Below are 24,306 nucleotides of genomic sequence, written 5' to 3'. Positions count from 1 at the left end.
GGGAAAAAAGAACATCCCCCATCTGCCTATAATCCCCTCTAATGTACTTGTACAGAGCAATCATGTCCCCTCGCAAGCGCCTCTTTTCCAGAGAAAACAACCCCAACCTCGACAGTATTTTGCAGTATTTTTAAAAAATTCCCAGGTTATCACTGTATTTTCTGTTATTTATACAGTGCCATTACATTACTCTTTGCCATTACTGCATATGCATGACGTTACTTCCACAACCCATCCTAGTAACCAGACCTAGATACACCCCTGCATCCACCAACATACACCAGTGGTCAAACTGGTGCAGTTTATATTAAATTGTGTAGTAGAGTGATCTGGAGTGAGTACTGGCAGCTTAATCAGAACTAGTATTTAACAGCATAATGATTTGTTTAAACCAAAAGATAAGAAAACTGTTCTTGGAACTTTAAAAATATATATTTTACAAAAATATACAGAAAAAATCTGTCCATCATGTCAGTTATGTGTGTGTCCATTATTATTAAGTCCTACTCCTACTGTCTCTGAAAGCATCAAGAGCTATGAACTACTTAAAACTACATTACAATTCCTAGACTTGTTATTAGGAACAGCACAATACTGATTTAGTCTCCTACCTCTGTTATCCACTTGCTATAGCTATTCTCTCATTCTCTGTATTTACACCCCTACCTCATTATTGAAAGTAGTTTTTGGAATAGGAATATCTGGTACTTGCCCAAGTTTAGGGTTAAATCTCATTTTTAGCAAGTGTATCTGCTACCCTGTGTGTTTTTTTTCTTTATTGTGCACAACTTAGTGGTATGTAATCTATTGTATGACTATGTGAAATTGACTTTATTTGTACTGATTCAAATTGATAAGTGTAATTTTTTTTTCAAACTTTACATAAAAGATAACCATTTTTTAATATTACCACTGTGCCATGAATTATTTGTGTGCAAGCCCATATTTGTACAAAATACTTGCCCAAGTTTAATTTACCCCTTTTAAGTTTTCTAATTCTATAAACTTTAAAGAACTAAAAACAAAAAACAGAACCTACCTAAGAACAGCCAACAATTAATCTTAGGGTGAAGACACACTGGGCTACTAGTAGCGGCTACTTTTTAAAGGCTGCTAAATTCCAGAGAATCCCCTGCCATAGACAATAGTGAGAATTGCCTCTGTTAAAATACATGTAGACACAATTATCAGTAAATGATCAGCATTGTCTAGTTTAGTAGCCACAACAAGTAGCTGCTACTAGTAGCTCCGTGTGTCTTCACCCTTAACTGCAGCCATTATCTTTCCAATCTCTCCGCTATTCATAGGGAGCGACACCTCTGTCTCCAACACTTCTTTTCTATGTGGAAACTCCATAAAGAAAGACTCGCTAGTCTTTTTCGTCGATTTCCCGAAATCGCCCCGCCGCGTCTGCCATCCCGCCGGCGACTTACATGTTGGCCGGTGGGATGGCAGGGGGAAGGCAACTCGGGGAGATTAGTCGCCCGCGAGCAGGGAGTTTTGCCGCGGGCGACTAATCTCCCCGTGTACCAGAGCCCTAAGAGGGTTGACTGGGTTTGATCTACTAATGTGGGTTTAGGTTCTAATGTTACATGGAGAGCCTTAGATACGTACTGTATTTCTTTCATTCTGCTTTAAGAAATGTGTACTTCATTAATCTAATTTTAATGCAAATCAAAATCAGGTTACTTTCACGTCACATTTAGTATGTTAAAATGTAACTGGATTACAAATACTCTCCCATTCCGGGCCAAGCGATAAAATGTAAAACTATCAGGAGCAGGAAGAAAGAGGAAACGGTTATGGTTGGACACGCAAAATCTCTTGTTCCCATCACTCACCGTCTGATGATTTCTGTCACAGTAACGTAGCCCAAAGTAATCTATCTCCACGAGATTTAGGTGACGGAACACGTAGTCCAGGACAACAGAGCCTTTCGTTGACTTCTGTGGGAAAGAATGTACAGAATCTATTCAGAAGCATATTCCAGCTTTGTCAGTGCCATTCATGCGTTTACTATACCATTGTCTAGTGAGAGGGCTTGTTTTATTGACCAGGAGCTACATTTGGCCTCCTCACAGCACGAGCCTCTCTAAGCTTTGTACTTTCCCTATTCACATAGAAATGCACGAAGCACAACTTGAGATGCTCCTTTTGTGTTTTTTCCTCATTGGCTCAATAACAGACATTTCCTTACTATTCACATAAATGCATCTATAGATTAGTGGAACATTTGCAGGTGCAGTACTACATAACTAGCTTCTCCCTGTACAATAAAATGTCAGGTCTGTCCTTTTATATTTCAACAAAAAGAATATATGATAGCAAAAAAAAACCCCACTGGGGATACATAAACACATTTTCTTAACTTGTGACTTTTCTACAAATGTTCCATTCGCTTATTATTAATGCTAAAAAGGACAATATATTGGTGCTAAATTCATATGCTTGATTAATAGAAAATATATTTGTTGCATATGGTTGCCACGCTGCTACAAAATACAGACAATTATATCTGAAGCGCAAAACCTGAAACCTGAAAACTGGAGCAGGGTTTAGAAACCTGTGGTCCTCTAAGGGGCAGATTTATTAAAGTCAGAATATGAGTTTTTACTGCAAGTTTTTTTCTCTAAAAATTAGAGTTTGTTGAGATTAATGAAGACAGTAAAAATTGAGGTATACTTACTTGCAAGGATAGATAGACGATAGATAGATAGATAGATAGATAGATAGATAGATAGATAGAGAAATAGTTATATTGTTCATATACTGCAGATGCTATAAATTCTTCCCTCAGCTGTGTTACAAGGGTTAACAAAATGAAAGCCAAACAATTACATCTGTATATCTGACAACTTTTGAGTTTGAAACAAGAAATAGACATATGTGTTACTGTGTAGAGATGCTTTTAATAAATCAGTAGTATTTCTGGGAAACAGGATACAAACTGCTAATTTTGTGAAGTGCATTAATGTGTAGACACTACTACAATACTTGAGTATCCCAGGCTTCATATTGCCAAGAAACTGTAGAGCACAGTACATTTATCCTAGATGCCTATCAGAAGAGCTTTCAGGGAAAAAAACAAAGGTCGCTTTAGTCTGCTATAAATTATGTTTCGATATTAGCAGTGGGAGCTGAAATGTAAAAAGCCTGCCATTAGTGGACAGACAGAGCTGCCCAAAAACGTCTTTTTTATCAAGGCTGATATAGTACACAATCAGAAAGCTGTTAGGCCAGGACACGCAACATAATAATGTTTTAGGTAAGAAAAGAAGATAGTGAAGTGAACAAAGCAAATGAAAGATACAAATCCTTCACTGACTCTCAATGAAAATCCTTCACTTAGCTCTCAGTGAACAACCTCCTCCAGCTCTTAAGGGCAAGCCATTCAAGTTTTGTGTTGAAGGATTATTTTCCAAAGTGTAATTTAAGTCAATAAAATAGAGACACAAATGTCAGGCGAAAACAGTATTCTGCCTTTTTTTAACATCAGTGCAATGAATACTGTTTGTTCAGAACATACTAAATGCCTATTGTTTTAAATATGAAATATGCATGGTTTTTGTTATTTCTTGTACTGCCGCCAGGGCAAAACTGGCAACTGAAAATAACACCACATGTACCTCCTGCCCATGTGAACACAATCAAAACAAATCAGCAATCCATGGAGAAGCCTTCTGTATGAATATACTCCTGCCTTGCCCCAGCTACAACCTTTTAGTAGGGTTGCCACCTTTATTCAATGACCATACCAGCCTTGGGTTGGAGGTGCGCATTGATGTCACCTACAGGCACAGCATCATGTAACAGGGTGGGGAAATAGGAGGGCTGACCATGAAAATGGAGGGGCAGGGGTGGGCCTCTGCTTATAAGGGGTGATCAGCAGTGGGACAGAGTTGGGAAAGGGAGGACTCTATAGGTAGGGTTGCCACCCTTACAAATTTACAGGTAAGTATATTGCTTGTAAATCTGAAATATTGGCACTAGCTGGTGATTTGCCAGCTAGGTTGGCAACCCTACCTGTTAGGCTTTTAAACAATGAGCAGCTCATTATACAGAGGCTTTTCAGTAGAGTGCTGGCTTACTTTGATTGTACTCATAGGGAAAAAGAAATGGCCTATTCTTGCTTAGAATCAAAAGTATATAGAAAGACCTGGATGCCTATTTCATTTTTTATTCAACTCTACACAGACTTCTAGAACATTGTTGTGGTGTCTAAATAAGGAATGTGTTCCCGTAACAAGGTCTGGTAATGTACATTGTATAATGCCATTAAGCTTGCAGTAGCATCTGTTATAAAGGAAGACATTAAGGATTAATGTGCTATTTCTTGCTATCTCACTTGTTGAGAGAATGTAGACACAGCTGCAGTTCTGGCAATGGCAAGGTATTAATGTAAGGCTGATGGCACAAAATGAGTGCTACTCTCTGCAGATGTGCCTGCTGTCTGACAGAGATAATTCACCAAGCACAGTCCCAAAGCACATACCTTAATTACTACATAGTCAAATTGCTGTTCGAATTTATATGCAATCTGCCTCAAATCAGAAGTATAAGAAGCACTGGTTAAATAAAGGAATAACACAAATTCTACTGATTTTTTTCATTACCTTACATCACATAACTCATTCGCAATATAGGGATAATGCTGTGTCTATCTAATGTAATGCATTCCGCATTATATACTGTGTGCATAATCATTTATATAGGGAATCATGTACCTCTCTAATGTAAAATATACGGATATTATAGGTCGCAGAGGAGTTCCATGACCATATAAAGTAAAATTACCAAAGGCAGACTGCTATTATATATTTTATACAGGTCACAGAATGCCGACGTGGCTTCTATTATCCACAAATTTTACAACAGGGGGTACATTATTCAGTATAATACATAAGTGTCATGTGAAAAAAATTACATCTCCAAGCACTGATTATAACTGATGGCTATAATTTATGAGATATATATGGTTTGTGTATATTATATAACATCATTTTTTCATGGTAAGTTCTTATTTTTTTGTAACAAATAACATGTTTTGACAGACTATGAATAGGCTCATATAATCTTTGGTGCTGAGGCTGAAAGGAATTTTATGGCAAAGTGTATATCCGGCATCACATCCTGAAGGGGCAAACTATTGGGTTGAACTGTGAATTTATGTTTATCTGGTTTCAATGCATGAGGAGGCAGCCATGGTCACTTTGTCCTTGCATATTGGGCTTTGAAAAAACACAGCAGCAATATGCCTGAGAATGCCCCATGTACCATTTCCCTTGGGATCCAAACCTTTGCTTTCTGCCCCTAGACAATCACTGTGTAATGCTACTATAAAACTGGCTTATTAGCCCTTTCCTATTCCACAGGAATACCATACAGTCCTGAAATTACGCTTTTGTATCTCTAAGTTTTATTATAAAACAAGCTCCCTCCCACTGCTGTACAATTAAAATATCCTTTATCTAAGGTCTAAATGGCTAGAGATTTGAAGTAACTCATTCAGTAACCATGACTGATGTCTCCCAGCAGCGCTGCAGGCAATAATTAACATAGTCACAAGTGTTTCCCACTGATACTGCTTCTGTTACTGCAATATACAGTTTAACTAGATTCAGTTATTTTAAGTGGCATGGATTTGGATGGATGGACTTGCTTTATCTCTAAAATGTTATGGTCCCACATTGTAATACTAAGGGTGAATACACACAGAGCTACTTAGTAGCAGCTACTTGTCACGGCTACTAAACGCCAGAATATACCCAGCCATAGGCTATACTAAGAATTGCCTCTAACACACATGTAGAGACAATTATCAGTAAATGATCAGCATTGTGTATTTTAGTAGCATTAGAAGTAGCTGCTACTAATAGATCTGAGTGTCTTCACCCTAGGGGCAAAGACACATGGGGAGATTAGTCACCATGACTTTTAAAAACTCAGTCGCAGTGACTAATCGCAGAGATCTGCAAGGGGAGACTAGTCGCCCGAAATCGCAGCGCCGCGTATGCCATCCCACCGGCGATTTACATCCTCGCGGTTGGGATGGCATTTCGGGGAGAGTAGTCGCCTGCGACAAGGGAGATTTTTCTCGGGCGACTAATCTCCCCGTGTGCCAGAGCCCTTAGGGGTCATAAATTATTATACAAGTTGCAGCAACTAAATACAGGTTGTTTGAAGTGTGCCAATTAGTCGGTTTGAGTAATCGCCCCGTGTGTTTTCGCCCTAAAAGAGATATGATTAGTAAAAGTAGTACTGAAACGTGGTTTAGCCTGCAAATAGCATATCGCCACATTATCAGCTCTCATGAAGTCTACACATTATTAACCTCAGGTCTGAAATCTCTTAATAGTAGTACACGTATGGGGATCAATTATCTGGAAATGTATTATCCAGAAAGCTCCAAATTTACAGCAGTGCAATGTCCCCATAAAGCCCAGACTTACTAAAGCTAGAAGGTGCCAACTCTAATTTTTCCTCTAGTAATTAGACCATAACTTGTACTTGATGATAACTAAGCTAGAATAAATCCATACTGATGGCAAAGCAATCCTGGAGTTTTTCTTTTTTTTTGTTTAATATACTTTAGTAGCATTAAGGCACAGTGCCCCAAATTATGGGAAAAACACTTATCTGAAAACTCCCAGTTGTCAAGCATTTTTTATCACATATCTATGGTGTAATATCTACAGCGTACAGAAGTAGGGAAAACATAATCATGCTCCCCTGCCCGTCTCTCATATCCTCATATCACAGATATCCTTTATATGAAAGAATGCAAATACTTTGCAGATGTGTTCATGTAAATGTTGCAAAACACTGAGAAGTATATCTGTGTTATTGTTATAGTCCCATTCTGTTCCCGTGCATGTTCAGTTAATGTTGAACCAGGTGGAGAGCACTTATGACAAAAAAAAAAAAAAAGAACTCACAAATAGTGCCAGAGTTCGTTAAATGTCAACTCCAGCACTGGCCTCTGTTTACCATTACCAAGGTTGCTGGAAATGTCTGTCAATTATTGCACGGGGAACAGTGGCACTGCTATGTTTTAACAGGATTATACGGACTCTTTAAATTAAAGGGATCCTGTCATGGCAGGTGGCAAAAAGAAAAAGAAAAAAACCTGATCTGCTTAAAACTAAAGCTCATCATACAATTTGATGCCGTGGAACCCATACGCTGCTGTTGACAACTGACAACACCTGTTTGGCACGAGTTGTACACAGGGAAAAACAGGACACACAAAAAAGGGCTTCTTACAAACAGAACCACAAAACTGCAAACAATTAAAAACTGATCACAAAGCTGTTTGTGTATATACACACATACTCCTTGAAACCTGAGCTCTGTGCCAATATGCCTATTCAGCCTGCTTTCATGGAAGTGTACACAAGGTACCAAGTACAGGACAAATGGATACAAGGCTGCCCAGAAGCCATCCCCTGCCTTAAAGAGATGGCTCTTTAGAGCTGCAAATGAAACCTGTCCATATCACATGAGCTGGAACCTTTAGCCTCCTATTTTAGAATTAGACTTGCAACCAGTGACCTGGTTCCTCTCTTTACATCAACAACAAAACATTTGTAAAGCGCTTTTCTTCCGTGGGACCCAAAGCACATTACATGATGTGCACACTACATATACTACACTTCTATCACCGTTACCAATGATGATGATATCATCTGTGCAGAATAAACCACAGGGATCTTTTTATTTTTTACTTTGATACAACTTTGATACAATTTTCAATCCAGCAATGTTTGAAGTTCTGAAAAGGATCTAATTACCTTGCAAGACACTTGTGGGTAGGTAAAGAAGCCTCCATTCAAATAACCAAGGTGTTTATACTTTGATAAACATTTAAAAAGTGAATGAAAGTGAAATTCGACCCTACTGTATGACTATAAGTACTAATACTTAACATTCTTGTGTTTCTAAAGCTTTAACGTCATAAACACAGTTATACAGTGAATGCAAGGTGCACACAATAAAGAAGATTGATATGGACTGTGAGGGAATAGTTGTTGAGAACTGCTCAATATCTAGTATTTATGTTATAAAATGCCCACATTAACCCTACTTCTATTTCCTAAGATTCTTTAAAGATACAGAGATGCCTGCTTCTACTGACTTACCAAGGTGTCTACTAAAAATGTACCACGGAAAGTAACCTGCCTTTTGTCTGGTATAAGCAAGCACCCTACACTGAGCCCAGTAATGTAGAATATAATTCCAGTACCACGTGTATTATATAATATATACATTTCATGGATCTTCAATATGCAGCATTACATCTTTGTCATGCTACAGTCCTAGGCAACCTTTAACAGCAGAGGGGATCCTTTTAAACAACACAATGCATATTTTAAACTTTTTCCTTCCATGCTATTTATCATTACATTTTCTCTCTTTGTCTTTTAATTGTTTTACTTTTCTCAGCCCACTTCTACTAACTCTACCCCTTAGCTCTAATGTGTATTCACCCAATATGTCAGAGTGGACAGGAGGGAACTTGCCAGTGTTCACTTCAAACCACAGATTAGATTTATAGTAATAGCCAACAGTCTAACAAGGACATAAAGTCATCTATGTAACTTGTTACTTTCTCGCATAGCAATCTGACCTCAGTTATTAGCTGCAAACACAAAATAGAGGCTAAATGCTGGAACAAGTAATCATAAGATAAAGAAATCTTGAATAGTGACATGGTTATATTAGTTTGTCAACTATAACGACAGTGGCCCACCAACAATTTACATTTTTGCCAGTTGGATGGCATTTCAGAGATTAGTCGCCCGCAATAGCAAAGATTTATCGCTAGCGACTAATCACCCCATATAATGTAAATGTAAATCGCTGGTGGGATGGTATATGCATCGATTCGGTCGGCCAAATTTGCCTCGCAAGGAAACTCCAGGCGACATTGGAAAACTGAAGCGACGAGTATGCCATTCCACCAGCAATTTACATTCTTGCCTGTGGGATAGCATTTCGGGGAGATTAGTCACCCGCAATAGCAAAGATTTGTCGTGGCGACTAATCTCACCATGTGCCACTGCCCTTAGGGTGAAGACACACGGAGATACTAGCAGCAGCTACTTGTCATGGCTACAGAAACAGACAATGCTGATCATTTACTGATAATTGTCTCAACGTGTGTTTAAGCAGAGGCAATTCTCAGTATTGTCCATGACAGTGTGTTTTCTGGCATTTAGTAGCCGTGACAAGTAGCTGCTACTAGTAGCGCCATGTGCCTTCACCCCAAAGCAGAAGTGAGTTGAGTCCTATTGCTGTGCCAATGGGCACAATATACCGTAACCACTGGGCACAATATACCGTAACCACTGGGCACAATATACCGTAACCACTGGGCACAATATACCGTAACCACTGGGCACACTCCTAAATGTGGCACATTTGTGAATCACATCAGCTGAATAGTAAAAAAGTGACCAGGGATTTATTTTGCCATATACTAACATGAATGCAGGTCACGGGTGTAATATATTATGTAAATATTTCATGGATCATGGATTCCACAACACAGCGTAGTTTCAAGACAATGCCTGGTTCCCAACTCTGTATCCTAAACTCTGTCTGCCATGACCTGTGGCTGGACTTGTATTTGATCTTCTTATCACTTTGTTACCTTGCTTTCAGCTTTTACTTATATTGCCTGTTACCAGTACCAGCAACGCTTGTCTTGGATGCCCTACCTGCACTCTGTGCCAACCTTTTTCTGTTCAGCCTGCATCAAATATAATAGAAGCCTGTCCTGCCTGTATCCAACAGAAGTCTTTTGGTTTTTTTGTTTCCCAGTACCTGCTTCTAAATATCTACTGGTGGCAATTGGCCTGAGAATCCTGACAGCATACTTCAGTAGGTTTAATAAGTTATGTATTTCTTCTTTTCGTGAATAATTGATGCAGATACAGGGTAACTACTACTAAGAAAAACTCACTTGAATATTATAGGACAAAGAAGATTAATTCTGCTGAAAATGCATGTAATAAAAACTAGGTAAGTAAGTGGCCATAATCCTCCTATATTTTTCTATTCAAAAATACTTGTTGCAGTTATCTTTAGGAGACCCGCAATGGCTGTCAACTCTGCCAATGAATAAGCTTTTAAGTTTCAGCACAATGAAAGTTTAGACAAAATATAATAATAAGTTTGAAGGGATTTTTGTCGTTCATTCACCAACCATTAAATGTTCACTTCAAAGAGAACAATTAAAAATACATCGACATGCAACTTAACAATTTTCTGCATGGCTGAAAAGTTAAACGTGAAAGCTTAATTTTAAGGTCTATACAAATGCCCCAATTAAGGAAATATTGACTTCAAAAGTAATCCCTGAAGCCCTATTACAGTGTCTTTCTTCATTGGGAATAATAGCAATTATTGAAATGCGTATTCATTTTACAAAGTTACTGGGGCACAGACAATGCTCTGCATAGATAATTCATATCACACATCCAACAGGAATTAAATGTTAAAAATTGGGACTTTTCATTTTACCAACTTTGGTTAAAATAGCAAATTATTTCATGATATATCTGCTATTATATGTGACCATTCATATTAGACAGTAAAGCGTTATTACCTAAATTAAACCAAGACTCTCCCCATAATAACTAAGGTACCTATAGACTCATGGTCATTAGTGCCAAGTTTGCTCCAGGTCCTAGCCTGCACTCATGCCCACTGTTCTCCATACCTAAAACATTATTACATCACACCTCTGTATACCCAGGGTGCTACATGAGGGAGTGGGCCAAAGGGAAGGAATTAGGGGTAGGTAGAGAAAGCATGTGCCTAGGGCACAGCAGCAGGGGAAATTGGGACTCCAGTCATATACAGCTGCTGTCTGGCAGCGCAGCAGACCAGGAGCAAGAGGAGATAAAAGAGGGGCTGGGTGGGGTGTAGTGCAGTGGTCACTGTCCTGGTAGTAAGAGTAGAGGGTGGGGTGGGAGCTTTGACAGCCAGGGGTCTTCAGGCAGCCTTGGCTGCCTGAAGCAGGACTGGATATAAAGGGAAGTATTAAAATAAGAAATACTTGTAGCCTTATAACTGCCAAAAAAAATACCCCAATCGCAAAGTTGCTTAGAATACTTTTGTCTAAAAGATATTTACAAGTAGGGTCACTTTATTAAATGGGCAAAAGGAGCATTTGCACAGTGCCCACCTGCACTAGAGGACTCACCTTTATTTTCAGCAACAAAAAATGCATAAAGCGTTTTCCAGAAATTACAGACCCCTCACAGCATTTTATTTATTTTGACTTTGCAATTTACCTTTCCATTGGAATGAGCACTTTGAACCTAAAGACACTAATTCCCAAAAATTCACATTAGGCATGTATAGATAAGATCAAATATCTTACTATATACGAGTACATTTTTTTTTTTGGTTATTACCCATTTGTGTAATTGTTAGTGTATTTTTAGTGCCCATTGATGGAATCATTTCTTGGGGAAAACAATTCCTATAGACACTAAGTTGAAAAGAGCATTTACTACTGGTAATCTGTAGGTTCTGGTAAGTGAGGGGCTGCTGCTGTAAGATGCCATAGATTGTCATTATTTATTGGGCTGGTGGGGACTGTTTGGGTCTCTTCATACTTAAAATGCCAGGGCCTATTTTGTATCCCAATCTGGACTTGTTTACTGCCATGCTTTAGTGTATTGTGGAGGGGATGGGATGTCCTGCCTTTAGCAGTATTGGTTCTTGAGGGGGCATTAGTACTTTGAGTTAAGTGATTATGTGAATATACAGTATATATATATATAGATAAAGGAGAAAAAGAAAATTATTTTTAAGAATGTGAATTATTTGATTACAGTGGAGTCTATGGGAGATGGCCTTCCTGTAATTCGGAACTTTCTGGATAATGGGTTTCCAGATAACAGATCTCATACCTGTATATATTTTTATTTCATTTAATCCGGTTATACTATAAAAAACAAGGGTTTTCTAGCAGACATAAATAAAACATTCACCCCTCCTCAGCTCTGCCCAGACAAATATAAACATTCTTCTTCTTTATTTATATAGCACTGGCATATTCCTTAGAGCTTTACACCGATTATATATTGTTGACATCAATCCCTGCCCCATTGGAGTTGACAATTTAGGTGATTATTATGGTGGTACTTTAACCGTTCCCTAGATACCTTGCATGGCGGCACTATAATTCTCATGAAAAGAGTTCAATTTGTAACCTAAGGATGCATGTATATTATTTAGGATGAGGGTATAAATACAGTAAAATTGCAACAAGTTTTCACCCAGTCTACTTTTGATTTCCCTACCAAAATAACTAGAGAGCACAGACACTCGAAAATATAATGAGTATCAGAGGGTGTGCATGATCAAAATATCATAATAAAGAAAAAGGAGTAAAGTGATCAGAAAGAATTTTTGTCTGGTAAATCTCAGACCTCATGACAGAAAATTTGGAAAGCTTAAAGTAGAAGGAAAGAAAGGAAAACTTTGTAAGCTCTGTCAGAAAGGTCTATGTAAATACAGCTATAAACACTCACAGAAAAGTTCTGAGCCCTCTATCAAAAGAAACACAGGATTTCATTTCTTCTTTTATGTACACATGTTCTTCAGTATCTGAGTACTTTCTTTTAGAAAAATCATTCAGGCTACAGCAAGTCTGCTCAGTTTGCTCCTCTCTCTCTCTCGCCCCCTCCCTTCTCTGTCCTTCCCTTTCCCTCTCTGCTGTAATCTATGTTACCAGCAGCACTGAAGATATTGACCAAGCTTAAGGGCTCTGGCACACGGGGAGATTAGTCGCCCGCAGCAAAACTCCCTGTTCGCGGGCGACTAATCTCCCCGAGTGCCAGAGCCCTAAATGGCAACTGCTAGCTTAAACAAACACAGGGAGCTTTTACGGCTGTTTACTCAGGTATGATAAAGCTTTCTGCAGAATGAATATAGCATTCTAGCTTGCACTATTGTGGCTAATCTATTGGCAATGAAATGCCAAAATGCCTTTCCTTCTCTTTCCTTTTATTTAGTTATAGTTAAAAACAGTATGTGCAGTCAATTTAAAAACAAGGACACAGCTAGTCACTATCAGAATGTTTCAAGTTCATTTCACCACAGGGATGAGGGTTAACAGTAGAAGAATTCAATACTACATCAAGGCTCCCAATGTAGGGGTCTACAGATGGTACTACACTACACAACACTAAAGGGAGGGGAAGTACCATTAATTTCACCTGAATTTAAGCAATTGATGTCACAGGTACTACAATGGGCTAGGGAGGCAGGAGAATCTGAATACACAAGACACGTAATTGTAGTGTTGTGAACCATCTGTAGACCTAAAGGTGCCCATACACGCACCAATATTATCACACAAAACTTGGTTTCGTACAATATTCGTTTCATGTATGGTCGGGGGATGAGGCCACCGATATCAGCAAAAGCCTTGGATATTATTCTAATTTGAGGTCATTAATAGTAGTCGTCTAAGCATTTCACTGCATATCATAATTGTATGACTGTGTATGTGACAAATAAAATTTGAATTTGAATTGAATTTGATATTGGTCGTCTCATCAATCCGGCAGGTCTGAAAAACATTGGCTGTTTGTTAATGCTGAATCATCAGATAGGGTTAGAATTCTATTATTTCTACCTACATATCTGATGATTCAGCTCTTAACGTCAGTAGAGTGAACGACCAATGGTCACCTTTAGATGCAAGCAGAAGGTACAATCAAGACACACCCAAAAAAGTGCTGGGTGTGGGGGCATACCAATGTTATCCTTGCCCTGGGCAGATATATCATTAACAGAATTATTAGAAACCACTTAAAACTACATTGTACAAACTCAGGGCATCCCCTAAAAACTACCATAGTCAGGTTTAGAAAGTGAACTATGTGGATTGGTTTCCATGCTCCCACTATCACATTCCAGTGATGAGAGAAACCGAGGTTACAAGCAGATGTTCCTTTCTTTAGGTGTCAGTCACCAATACAATATAGAGTTTGATGGGAGACAATTCTAGGCATTTTACTGCAGCAACTTGTCTTCAAGAAACACTTTTTATTATTATACTAATAAACATATTTGTATATCCAGTGATTGTGAAATGTGTCTGTACATTGTACAAAGAAGTGAGTTTCACTTCACTTTTATACAAGGCATCATTAATATGTATACCAAGGAAAAAACGCATACAGCATGTCACTGCAAGGCAACACGTGTGAAAATACCTGTGTCAGGTTTCAGGGAAATGCAATATGAGTTGTATTTTCACAACAGTTGCTAGAGGAGTTTAACCATCCAAGCACAGTGATCTGAGTCATTGACAAAGATATGAAGTCCTTACCCAACTGTTTACAAAACCTGTTAGCTAACAGCTATGCTTGCAAACATTCCCTGGCAAAGAGAAGGCACTGTCACATCTAATTCTACACAATAAAACTGGCTTCATGGCCAGTGTCCATTGTACAACAGAAAACTATGCTAAGTAGCTGTCTCCAGATGGAAGAGCAACACACTAATAAATATTTATTTAAAAGTTTTTTTATGCCCTAGTACATTTTAACCACTTTTTTGACAAAAGATACGTCAGTGAAACAATCAACATACAGGTCAGCAATAACATGAATACAACCACAAAATTCTCCTGTCTCCGAGGGAAGGATGTTGAGCTGCCCATCTCAGCTTATCGGTACCATGACAGTATACACTTCTGCCTGCTGCACAGCTCTCAGTGTAAGATGTCCTTTTGGCATCATCCTCCAGCACTCATCTGGCCCATCCTGACTTGGCGTTGTAAGTATCTGAAATGTCTGTAAGACTTTGAAAGGTAGGTTGTAAGGGTGATGGCACATGAAATTAGTCACCTGTGAGTAAATCTACCCTACCATGGGCGACTAATCTCCTGAAAATGCTTTCCCACTGGTATTAAAGTAAATCACCAGTGGAAAAACATATGCACCACAGAGTAGCCTAAAGTTGCCCGCAAAAGTCAACAAACTTTCAGACAGGCCCATCTACTGACACCATAAACAGGCCAACAAGCTGCTGATTCTGTCCTAAAGGGCAGAGTGGGCAGCTTTTATTGGGAAGACCATACCGGAAAAGTATGGGTATTTGTGGAACACTAGGGGGTGGCTGATTGACCAAGGTATAGCCTATGAGGACTAAGGGTATGTCCTAAAACATCTCATGTTTGCAAATCTGGTATGGTTTTGTGTTTTGTCCACAATCCATTCCCTGGTTATTTTTATCTCTACCTAGTAATTAACTGTTTATTTATGCACTTGTTACATCATTTTATTCTCCCACACCTAAGCCCCTTGACATTTCTTTAATTTTACTACTTTACTTAAATACAAGCTACCATGTAACTTGTGTCACTTCCCCTCCTAAAACAGCCATTTAAAATCTTTCCGATCTTTATTATTTCCCTCCTATTTACTATCTGTTTACTATGCTCTCCTTTCACTCCTTTATTTCCATTATGACCTGCCTTCAAGATTCAAATAATTCTCATTCCCATCTCGTGCCTCTTGATTTCCTATCCTGAACCTGATTATAACCATTCCTCCACCTTTCCTCATCTCTGCTTCTCAAATTGTGTTTGAAGTTTTTAAACCATTAAGTAAATCACAAAAGACACTTCCTTATGCATATAATTGGGGTACAACATTTTGATCTTGCTTCTCAGTTAAGATCCCTCACAATAGGCTTGTGCCCTGCTGGGAATTAGCATGCTGGGATACATTTGGTACAGACTAAGATCATTATCTACTGGTACACACATATCTGTACTACTTGCACTGTATAAAGTCATTATTAAGATAAAGAGCTAAATGGAAACAAGCTTTCTCTGCCACATATGAAAGGTGCAAATCATTACCTGTATACTTGTTACAGACATCAACAGGCTGCGGGAAATAAAAATAGCAAAGCACTGGCAGTTTATTTGCTTGTTTTCACAAAATACTTCATTGGTGCATAGCTGAACATTTGGGGGTGTTATACTGCTGGGCCAAATGTAGCCCTGATGATCCCGCTGGAATAATGGAGATTAAAACCAAAGTTTAGAATCGTTGCTATAAAGCAAGACATGATGGTTTTTATTCTTGTGCAAAATGTTAGTACAAGTTACTATAACATTTTGAGAAGAAATTATTATAGGGATGACAGACTTTTCTTGGTGTACATAAACATATATCATTTTGATGGTCACATCCCTTTAAATGACATGACCATGAATGTAAATAAGGAGCTAATTTGGGGAATGCCACTGGCTGCAGATTACATATTCATATTAATGTCAATAACCAACTGCATTTGAAGAAAGTGTGCAAATGGATTTGGCACACAGTATCCACCTGTTTGTAGGTGCCATTACCCATCATCCAATGAAATTATTTCTTCTGCTATCCTTGCATATCTGTCTGTGGCTACAGATAAATATTATGGAAATTGTTAAAAGGGAAATACTACAGTGTATATGACTGATGTGCTGAGTTACTGTTTATAAGATGTGCGTGACAGCGATGCAGCCATTTTTGGCATGATTTAATGCACTGTCTCTAATGGAAACTCATTAGTGTCAAAGCAATTTCATTCTCCTGAGTGTATTTCCAATAAAGATTAGAGAACCATGAAACTGAAAAAAATTAATTTTCATTGGAGACTTAAAAACAAGAGCTATATTTATTGTGTGAAAATGTACTAAAACTGTTGCACAGAGTTGCAAAGTACTTAATATGGGCCCTGGAGCTGAAGAATATGCAATGAAGAGTGATTTAATGCAAAATTTAACCCATTTCTAAGGAGGGTTTAACTTTACTGAAGGTCAGATTTATTCACTTTGCCCTGTTGACTGTTTTGTCATACCAACCAGAGTTCTGTGCTGTTGCTGAGCTCTAGAACCCTAAAACTCAGAATGGAGTTCAACTGCTTCAAGAAATCTAATACATTCTGCCAAATTAACACAAAAACCAAAGTAAATGCTTTGGTAAATGCACCAATTTGTTAAGCATGTCCTGCCAGTCATAAAGTGGGAAAATACTGTATATCAGACTTCTGTATTTACCAATTTAATATTTAGGGCAATTCCAGTACCAGCATGTTTTCACAGAGTTTGATATGGCATAGCATATCTGTCTGTGTGCAACTCCTTTTAGGCTAATGCCACATGGGGACTGAACCCTTACGCTGCCATCAGCTTTTCTCTATTCCTGCACCCACAGCCACTGCAACTAAGTTCAACTTGTGATTATTATGAAAGAACCTGTGCTAAAGTGAAAATAAGGTTGCTGCAGACTGACAAGTAAGCAACATAAAACATAGAAAAGTACAGAGAAGCTAGTTACAAATCACATCTATCTTAATGCAATAAAACAGTTTCAGTGTCCTAGGCATGTTACTGCTTGATACAGTCTTACTGTAACAACTAGGCAGCCCATACATATGTACAGATATTGTGAGAAATCTTATCTGCCAATATTATACTTAGAATAAGGGCACATGGGGCAGATTGTCAGCTGTGGATAAGCACAGGTTGACAAATCTTCCTTGTTGCGGGCGACTAATCTCCCCAAAATGCCATCCCACGGCTAGAATCATCGGTGGGATGGCATACGCGGCGCTGCAATTTGCCAAAGGTGCCGAAGTTTCCTCTCAAGACAACTTTTGCCGCATATGCCATCCCACCGGTGATTTACATTCTAGCCAGTGGGATGGCATTTCAGGGAGATTAGTCGCCCGCAACAAGGAAGATTTGTTGCATGTCGTCTAATCTCCCCTTTTGTCACAGCCCTAAGAATACATACATATTTTGGCAAACATGAATCTGAGACAAATGCATTGAGTCTTAATGCGCAGCTATATACACATTCATGCTGACTGCACACATAAATAAATACTGGGTTTTAGGAACTTTGAAACCTATTTATTTGACAATAAAGCCGATATTGGACCATTTGTGCTCTGTAATGCCATTTCAGAAGCCTAAAAATTGTACCTTGCAACATAAGAAGTGCAATGATTATCACTGCTGCCTTGCAGCATTCATGTCTACTTGATTCCATAGAGGGTACTCTCTGCAAAGAGTTTATATGTTCTCACTGTGTGTGTAAGGGTTTTCTCCACACCCAAAAAAACATTCAGACAGGTTAATTGGCTCCTGATAAAAAAACAATAACGTGTGAATGGGGAACTCAGATTTTAAACTCCACTGGGGTAGTGAATTGTGCAAGTCTGTATATGCTAGTGGTGTATAAAGAATAATAAGAATAGTGTTCTAAATGAACGTAGAAATTAAGGCCCCCGTGTAGGGACAGAAACGAGCGGGCTGGCCGACCGATATCTGGCCTGAAATTGGGCAGATAACGATCGGGCAGGTTAGAAAATCCAGTCGGACTGCCCCATTGCCGCCTATATAATCCGGTCGTTTGGCCCCAGGGCCAAACGATCGGATTATTTTTTTTTTTAACTTCAAGCTCCCCGATATCGCCCACCCGTAGGTGGCGAGATTGCCAAGTGAGCAGATCTTCCCATGTATGGGGACCTTTAGTTCCCTAGTTCTAATAAGGGCTCTGTGATTTATATTTAAAGGAGACATATACAATAAATTTTCACTTTATCTTAAAAAGCAGCTAACACAGAAAAATTGAATACAATAAAGTTTATTTTCTACTTACTCTTCAAGAAGGCTGTTAAATCCCTGCTGAAACACTGCAGCCCCTCCCATCCACAGGGCTTCCTGCCAGAAGCATGTCTCTATCTTCAGCTCGGGCCGCCGGCCCTAACTTCTTTCCCATAGACACGCTGCAGCCAATGAGAGAGGAGTGGGCGTGAGATGTGGGCGGGGACTTTGGTGATGTCATTTCCCCGCCCACGTCAGTCACGCTGGGGTCCTTCTCTCTTGTTCTGCTCCCAGCCCCGCCCAGCCTTCCGGAAAAGCTGTTCACTTGGCTGGCAGCGTCTGTGACTCGATCCTTGTAAGTAAGCCTCTTAAATCTCTTTATTGAAAAATAATATTTTGCCAAAAAAACCGTTTTTCATACTAAAGGAGTCTATTCTATAGACTGTACCTAATGAAAAGAAATGTGTTTGTTTTTACATGCAATTCCCTGCAACTTGTACTTTGACACCTAAACTGTTTTTTTTTTGTATTTTCTCCTGCAACAACTCCCTGCAACTTGTACTTTGATACCTAAACTGGGTTTTTTTTGTATTTTCTCCTGCAACAACTCCCTGCAACTTGTACTTTGACACCTAAACTGGGTTTTTTTTGGTATTTTCTCCTGCAACAACTCCCTGCAACTTGTACTTTGATACCTAAACTGGGTTTTTTTTGTATTTTCTCCTGCAACAACTCCCTGCAACTTGTACTTTGATACCTAAACTGGGTTTTTTTTGTATTTTCTCCTGCAACAACTCCCTGCAACTTGTACTTTGATACCTAAACTGGGTTTTTTTTGTATTTTCTCCTGCAACAACTCCCTGCAACTTGTACTTTGATACCTAAACTGGGTTTTTTTTTGTATTTTCTCCTGCAACAACTCCCTGCAACTTGTACTTTGATACCTAAACTGAGTTTTTTTTGTATTTTCTCCTGCAACAACTCCCTGCAACTTGTACTTTGATACCTAAACTGGGTTTTTTTGGTATTTTCCCCTGCAACAACTCCCTGCAACTTGTACTTTGATACCTAAACTGGGTTTTTTTTTTATTTTCTCCTGCAACAACTCCCTGCAACTTGTACTTTGACACCTAAACTGGCTGTTTTTTGGTATTTTCTCCTGCAACAACTCCCTGCAACTTGTACTTTGATACCTAAACTGGGTTTTTTTTTTTATTTTCTCCTGCAACAACTCCCTGCAACTTGTACTTTGACACCTAAACTGGGTTTTTTTTTGTATTTTCTCCTGCAACAACTCCCTGCAACTTGTACTTTGACACCTAAACTGGCTGTTTTTTGGTATTTTCTCCTGCAACAACTCCCTGCAACTTGTACTTTGATACCTAAACTGGCCGTTTTTTGGTATTTTCCCCTGCAACAACTCCCTGCAACTTGTACTTTGATACCTAAACTGGCTGTTTTTTGGTATTTTCTCCTGCAACAACTCCCTGCAACTTGTACTTTGATACCTAAACTGGCTGTTTTTTGGTATTTTCTCCTGCAACAACTCCCTGCAACTTGTACTTTGATACCTAAACTGGGTTTTTTTGGTATTTTCTCCTGCAACAACTCCCTGCAACTTGTACTTTGACACCTAAACTGGGTTTTTTTTTTGTATTTTCTCCTGCAACAACTCCCTGCAACTTGTACTTTGATACCTAAACTGGGGTTTTTTTTGTATTTTCTCCTGCAACTTGTACTTTGACACCTAAACTGGCCGTTTTTTGGTATTTTCCCCTGCAACAACTCCCTGCAACTTGTACTTTGACACCTAAACTGGCCGTTTTTTGGTATTTTCTCCTGCAACAACTCCCTGCAACTTGTACTTTGATACCTAAACTGGCCGTTTTTTGGTATTTTCCCCTGCAACAACTCCCTGCAACTTGTACTTTGACACCTAAACTGGCCGTTTTTTGGTATTTTCCCCTGCAACAACTCCCTGCAACTTGTACTTTGACACCTAAACTGGCTGTTTTTTGGTATTTTCTCCTGCAACAACTCCCTGCAACTTGTACTTTGACACCAAAACTGGCCGTTTTTTGGTATTTTCTCCTGCAACAACTCCCTGCAACTTGTACTTTGACACCTAAACTGGCTGTTTTTTGGTATTTTCCCCTGCAACAACTCCCTGCAACTTGTACTTTGACACCTAAACTGGCTGTTTTTTGGTATTTTCCCCTGCAACAACTCCCTGCAACTTGTACTTTGACACCTAAACTGGCTGTTTTTTGGTATTTTCTCCTGCAACTTGTACTTTGATACCTAAACTGGCTGTTTTTTGGTATTTTCTCCTGCAACTTGTACTTTGATACCTAAACTGGCTGTTTTTTGGTATTTTCTCCTGCAACAACTCCCTGCAACTTGTACTTTGATACCTAAACTGGCTGTTTTTTGGTATTTTCCCCTGCAACAACTCCCTGCAACTTGTAAAGCTCAGGCAGCAGCACAGGACAGCTATGTGCAGACTGGTAACAGATACACAGGCAGGGAGGTGGGAGGGGTTTTCCCTGCTACAGCAGAGTTCAGCCTGTCAGTCAGTGCTGTGACCATTTCCTGTGGGAGAATGAAGAGACACTCCCATCTCTCATTTCAGTTTAGCTTCAGAGGAGTGAAGATCTCTCTGCAGCTCTGATATAAAAAAGATTTTAGCAGGTAAAATGCATTCAAATCGTTTTTTTTCTGCAAGATTACATAGATTGAAGAAAGATGAATCATATAACTGAATATGAAGGTGATATGAAATGTCTCCTTTAAATACTTCAGCATTTCAGATCTGCGACAGCAGGTTTTCATATGGCTTTTAACACTGTTGTTACCATGTTGGACACAGAAACAAATTGCTGAGAATGGTGTAGGACAGACACAAGGCGTAATGAAAAAAAAATCAAGGAGGTGATTGTTTTTGTTGTGCTGGCCAGCAAAGGTAGAAAAAGACAGAAAGGAAAGAAAGAAAGTGTTGTCTTCCACAGATATCTCAGAAAATGATACTTAAGCAACATAACTGTCACAGGCTCGCAAAGTAAGGGCCGTGACAGACGGGGAGATTAGTTGCCCGCAACAAATCTCCCTTTTCGCAGGCGACTAATCTCGCCGAAATGCCATCCCACTGGCTAAAATGTAAATCCACAGTGTCACCTACTATAAGGGGCTGATTTACTTACCCACAAACGGGTCGAATGGAGTCCGATTGCGTTTTTTTCGTAATGATCGGTATTTTGCGATTTTTTCGTATGTTTTGCGATTTTTTCGGATTCTTTACGAATTTTTCGTTACCAATACGATTTTTGCGTAAAAACGCGAGTTTTTGTATCCATTACGAAAGTTGCGTAAAAAGTTGCGCATTTTTCGTAGCGTTAAAACTTACGCGAAAAGTTGCGCATTTTTCGTAGCGTTAAGTTTTAAGTCGCAAAATGTTCGTTTTCAAGTCGGAACTTTTCCAATTCGGGTCGGATTCGTGGGTTAGTAAATCAGCCCCTTAGTGTCTTCACTGAAATATAAAATCGTTTACATTGGCCCTAGTTGAGTTTAGCATAAATTCAATCTACTACAGACAAAAATGCACATACACCCAAACCTGCCACTTTCAGCAGAAGCCAATGAACCTACTACTTTTTTTTTCTGTCAGGAAACTGCAGAATTTGGACACAGGCTGAACACACAATTTGCAGTGCCCTGTACAGAATCAAAGCTGACACCCCAGCGCTGCAGTGCTAATCAATATCATCAGCAGGATCACTAATCCACAATACCAATAAGGCAGTCTGATTGTAAGGCTAGGTTTTTGTTGTGATCATTATATATTAATGATACAATACATTCCAGGCCATTCACTATAAAAGCAGTTGAAATTTCAGCCATAAGACCTGCAGAACACTAAAGTCAAATGATTCAAAGATAACAAAATTAAAAGAGAAAGACGAAAGGGCTCCCAATAGGATTGTTTTGCACCCAGTAAGGATTAATTATATCTTAGTTGGGATCAAGTACAAGGTACTGTTTTATTATTACAGAGCAAAAGGTAATCATATTTAAAAATTCAAATTATTTGATTATAATGAAGTCTATTAGAGATGGCCTTCCCCTAATTTGGAGCATTCCGGATAATGGGTTTCCGGATAAGGGATCCTATGCGGAAGTGCAAGTAGCACATTTAGAAACAAGTATCTTTAATAAAAGTTTTATATTTTTTATGTGCAACTGATTGCAGGGAAATTGTGGGCACTACAACTGCAATTTAGGACATAAATGAGCCCCATGTACAAAGGGCATAAGTATGTGCCAAAGAGGACGTGAATGCCACAAAGCAGAGCCAATATGGAAAGGGGAAAAAATAAATCTACATAAAGAAATTCTGCTCATGGCCAAAAAAACATACATTTGCATATATTTGTATTTATCCCTTACAAATAAAATGCTGAAAAACATGGGGCATTTTAAGGCAGTGCTTCCTTCCAATATGCCATGGTAAGGAATATCTTCTTGCACTATGTGCATCTGCAAATGGTACCCTTCATGTCATGTATTTACAACAGCGAAGAACACATAGCTGGGAAATAAGTGTCAAGAAATAAGGACTTTTAGTGCTCTGGCACACAGGGAGATTAGTAGCCCGCGAAAAATCTCCCTGTTCGCGGGCGACTAATCTCCCCGAAATGCCATCCCACCGGCGAAAATGTAAATCGCCGGTGGGATGGCATACGCGGCGCGATTTCAGTGAAAACATGCGCCACTTCATTTTTCGAAAGTCAGACAAAGTTTCCTCCCGCAAAAAACTATGCATGTGGGACATTAGCCTAAAACTACAAATACACCAAGGGAATTGGAAACCAAAGCATGCTTATGGTGGTTAAAGCAGGTATGAATGTCCACATATCGTGATCATAATCATTTTTTTATATAGAACCTGCAAATTACATGCACTTTACAATCATTTATTACAATGATTTAACAAATAGGGTTACAAAATAAAACTATGATCAAAGGCCCCTTCTCAAAAGAGCTTACAGTCTTAAGGGACTGCTATATTGTCTTCATCCGAAATTCCTATAAACTGAATTTACCAATATGGGGACTCAAACTCGATTTGTGTATTCACCATGAAAATAAACCTAAGAGGGAGATTTATCAGTGTTCGAGTTTGATTTTTTTTTTTTTGCGCTACAAAACTTTAAATTTGAATTATGTTCTGTTAAAGTGAAACTGTTGGACAGACAAGTTTGACTGTAATAACATTTATTTGTACAAAGAGATCAAAAGCAAATATAAAACATTTTATAGAACATATTTTAAACAAAATGGATTTCATTTATTAAAGGTGTGGTTCACCTTTAAGTTAACTTTTAGTATGTTAAAAATGATCAATTCTAAGCAACTTTTAAGCTGGTTTTAAAATGTATTTGTAATAGATTTTAAATTCTTTTCCTTTCTTCTTTTTATGACACACTGGCAGCCATAGGGCAGGCAGAATATGGCACACACAGGCAGCACAGGGAAGGCAGAGTATGGCACACACAGTGAGTATAGGGCAGGCAGAGTATGGCACAAACATTCAGTATAGGGCAGGCAGAGTATGGCACACACAGGCAGCATAGGGCAGGCAGAGTATGGCACACACAGGCAGCATAGGGCAG

At 38.9% G+C, this 24,306-nt stretch overlaps 1 protein-coding gene across 2 annotated transcripts in view; it reads right to left on the bottom strand.

Annotated features, from left to right (window-relative positions):
* epb41l4a (erythrocyte membrane protein band 4.1 like 4A) overlaps window positions 1–24,306 on the bottom strand; it is a 121,642-nt gene that overhangs the window by 78,522 nt on the left and 18,814 nt on the right. The window contains exons 1-2 of one of the 2 annotated variants that reach the window (XM_012960217.3): window positions 18,693–19,012; window positions 1,842–1,946 (exon numbers count right to left, since the gene is read on the bottom strand). Coding sequence is in view for 1 of the 2 variants with exons in the window: in NM_001006909.1 (NP_001006910.1) it covers window positions 1,842–1,946 (105 nt within the window). In the remaining variant the exon portion in view is untranslated. Of the gene's footprint in view, window positions 1–1,841; window positions 1,947–18,692; window positions 19,013–24,306 lie in introns of those variants that run through there. The other variant, NM_001006909.1, reaches the window with a different exon arrangement.

Source organism: Xenopus tropicalis, chromosome 1 (genome assembly GCF_000004195.4).
Source record: "Xenopus tropicalis strain Nigerian chromosome 1, UCB_Xtro_10.0, whole genome shotgun sequence".
Classification (NCBI taxonomy): domain Eukaryota; kingdom Metazoa; phylum Chordata; class Amphibia; order Anura; family Pipidae; genus Xenopus; species Xenopus tropicalis.
The sequence above is the reverse complement of the archived record's forward strand: the minus strand, read 5'-3'. Positions and strand labels throughout refer to the sequence as shown.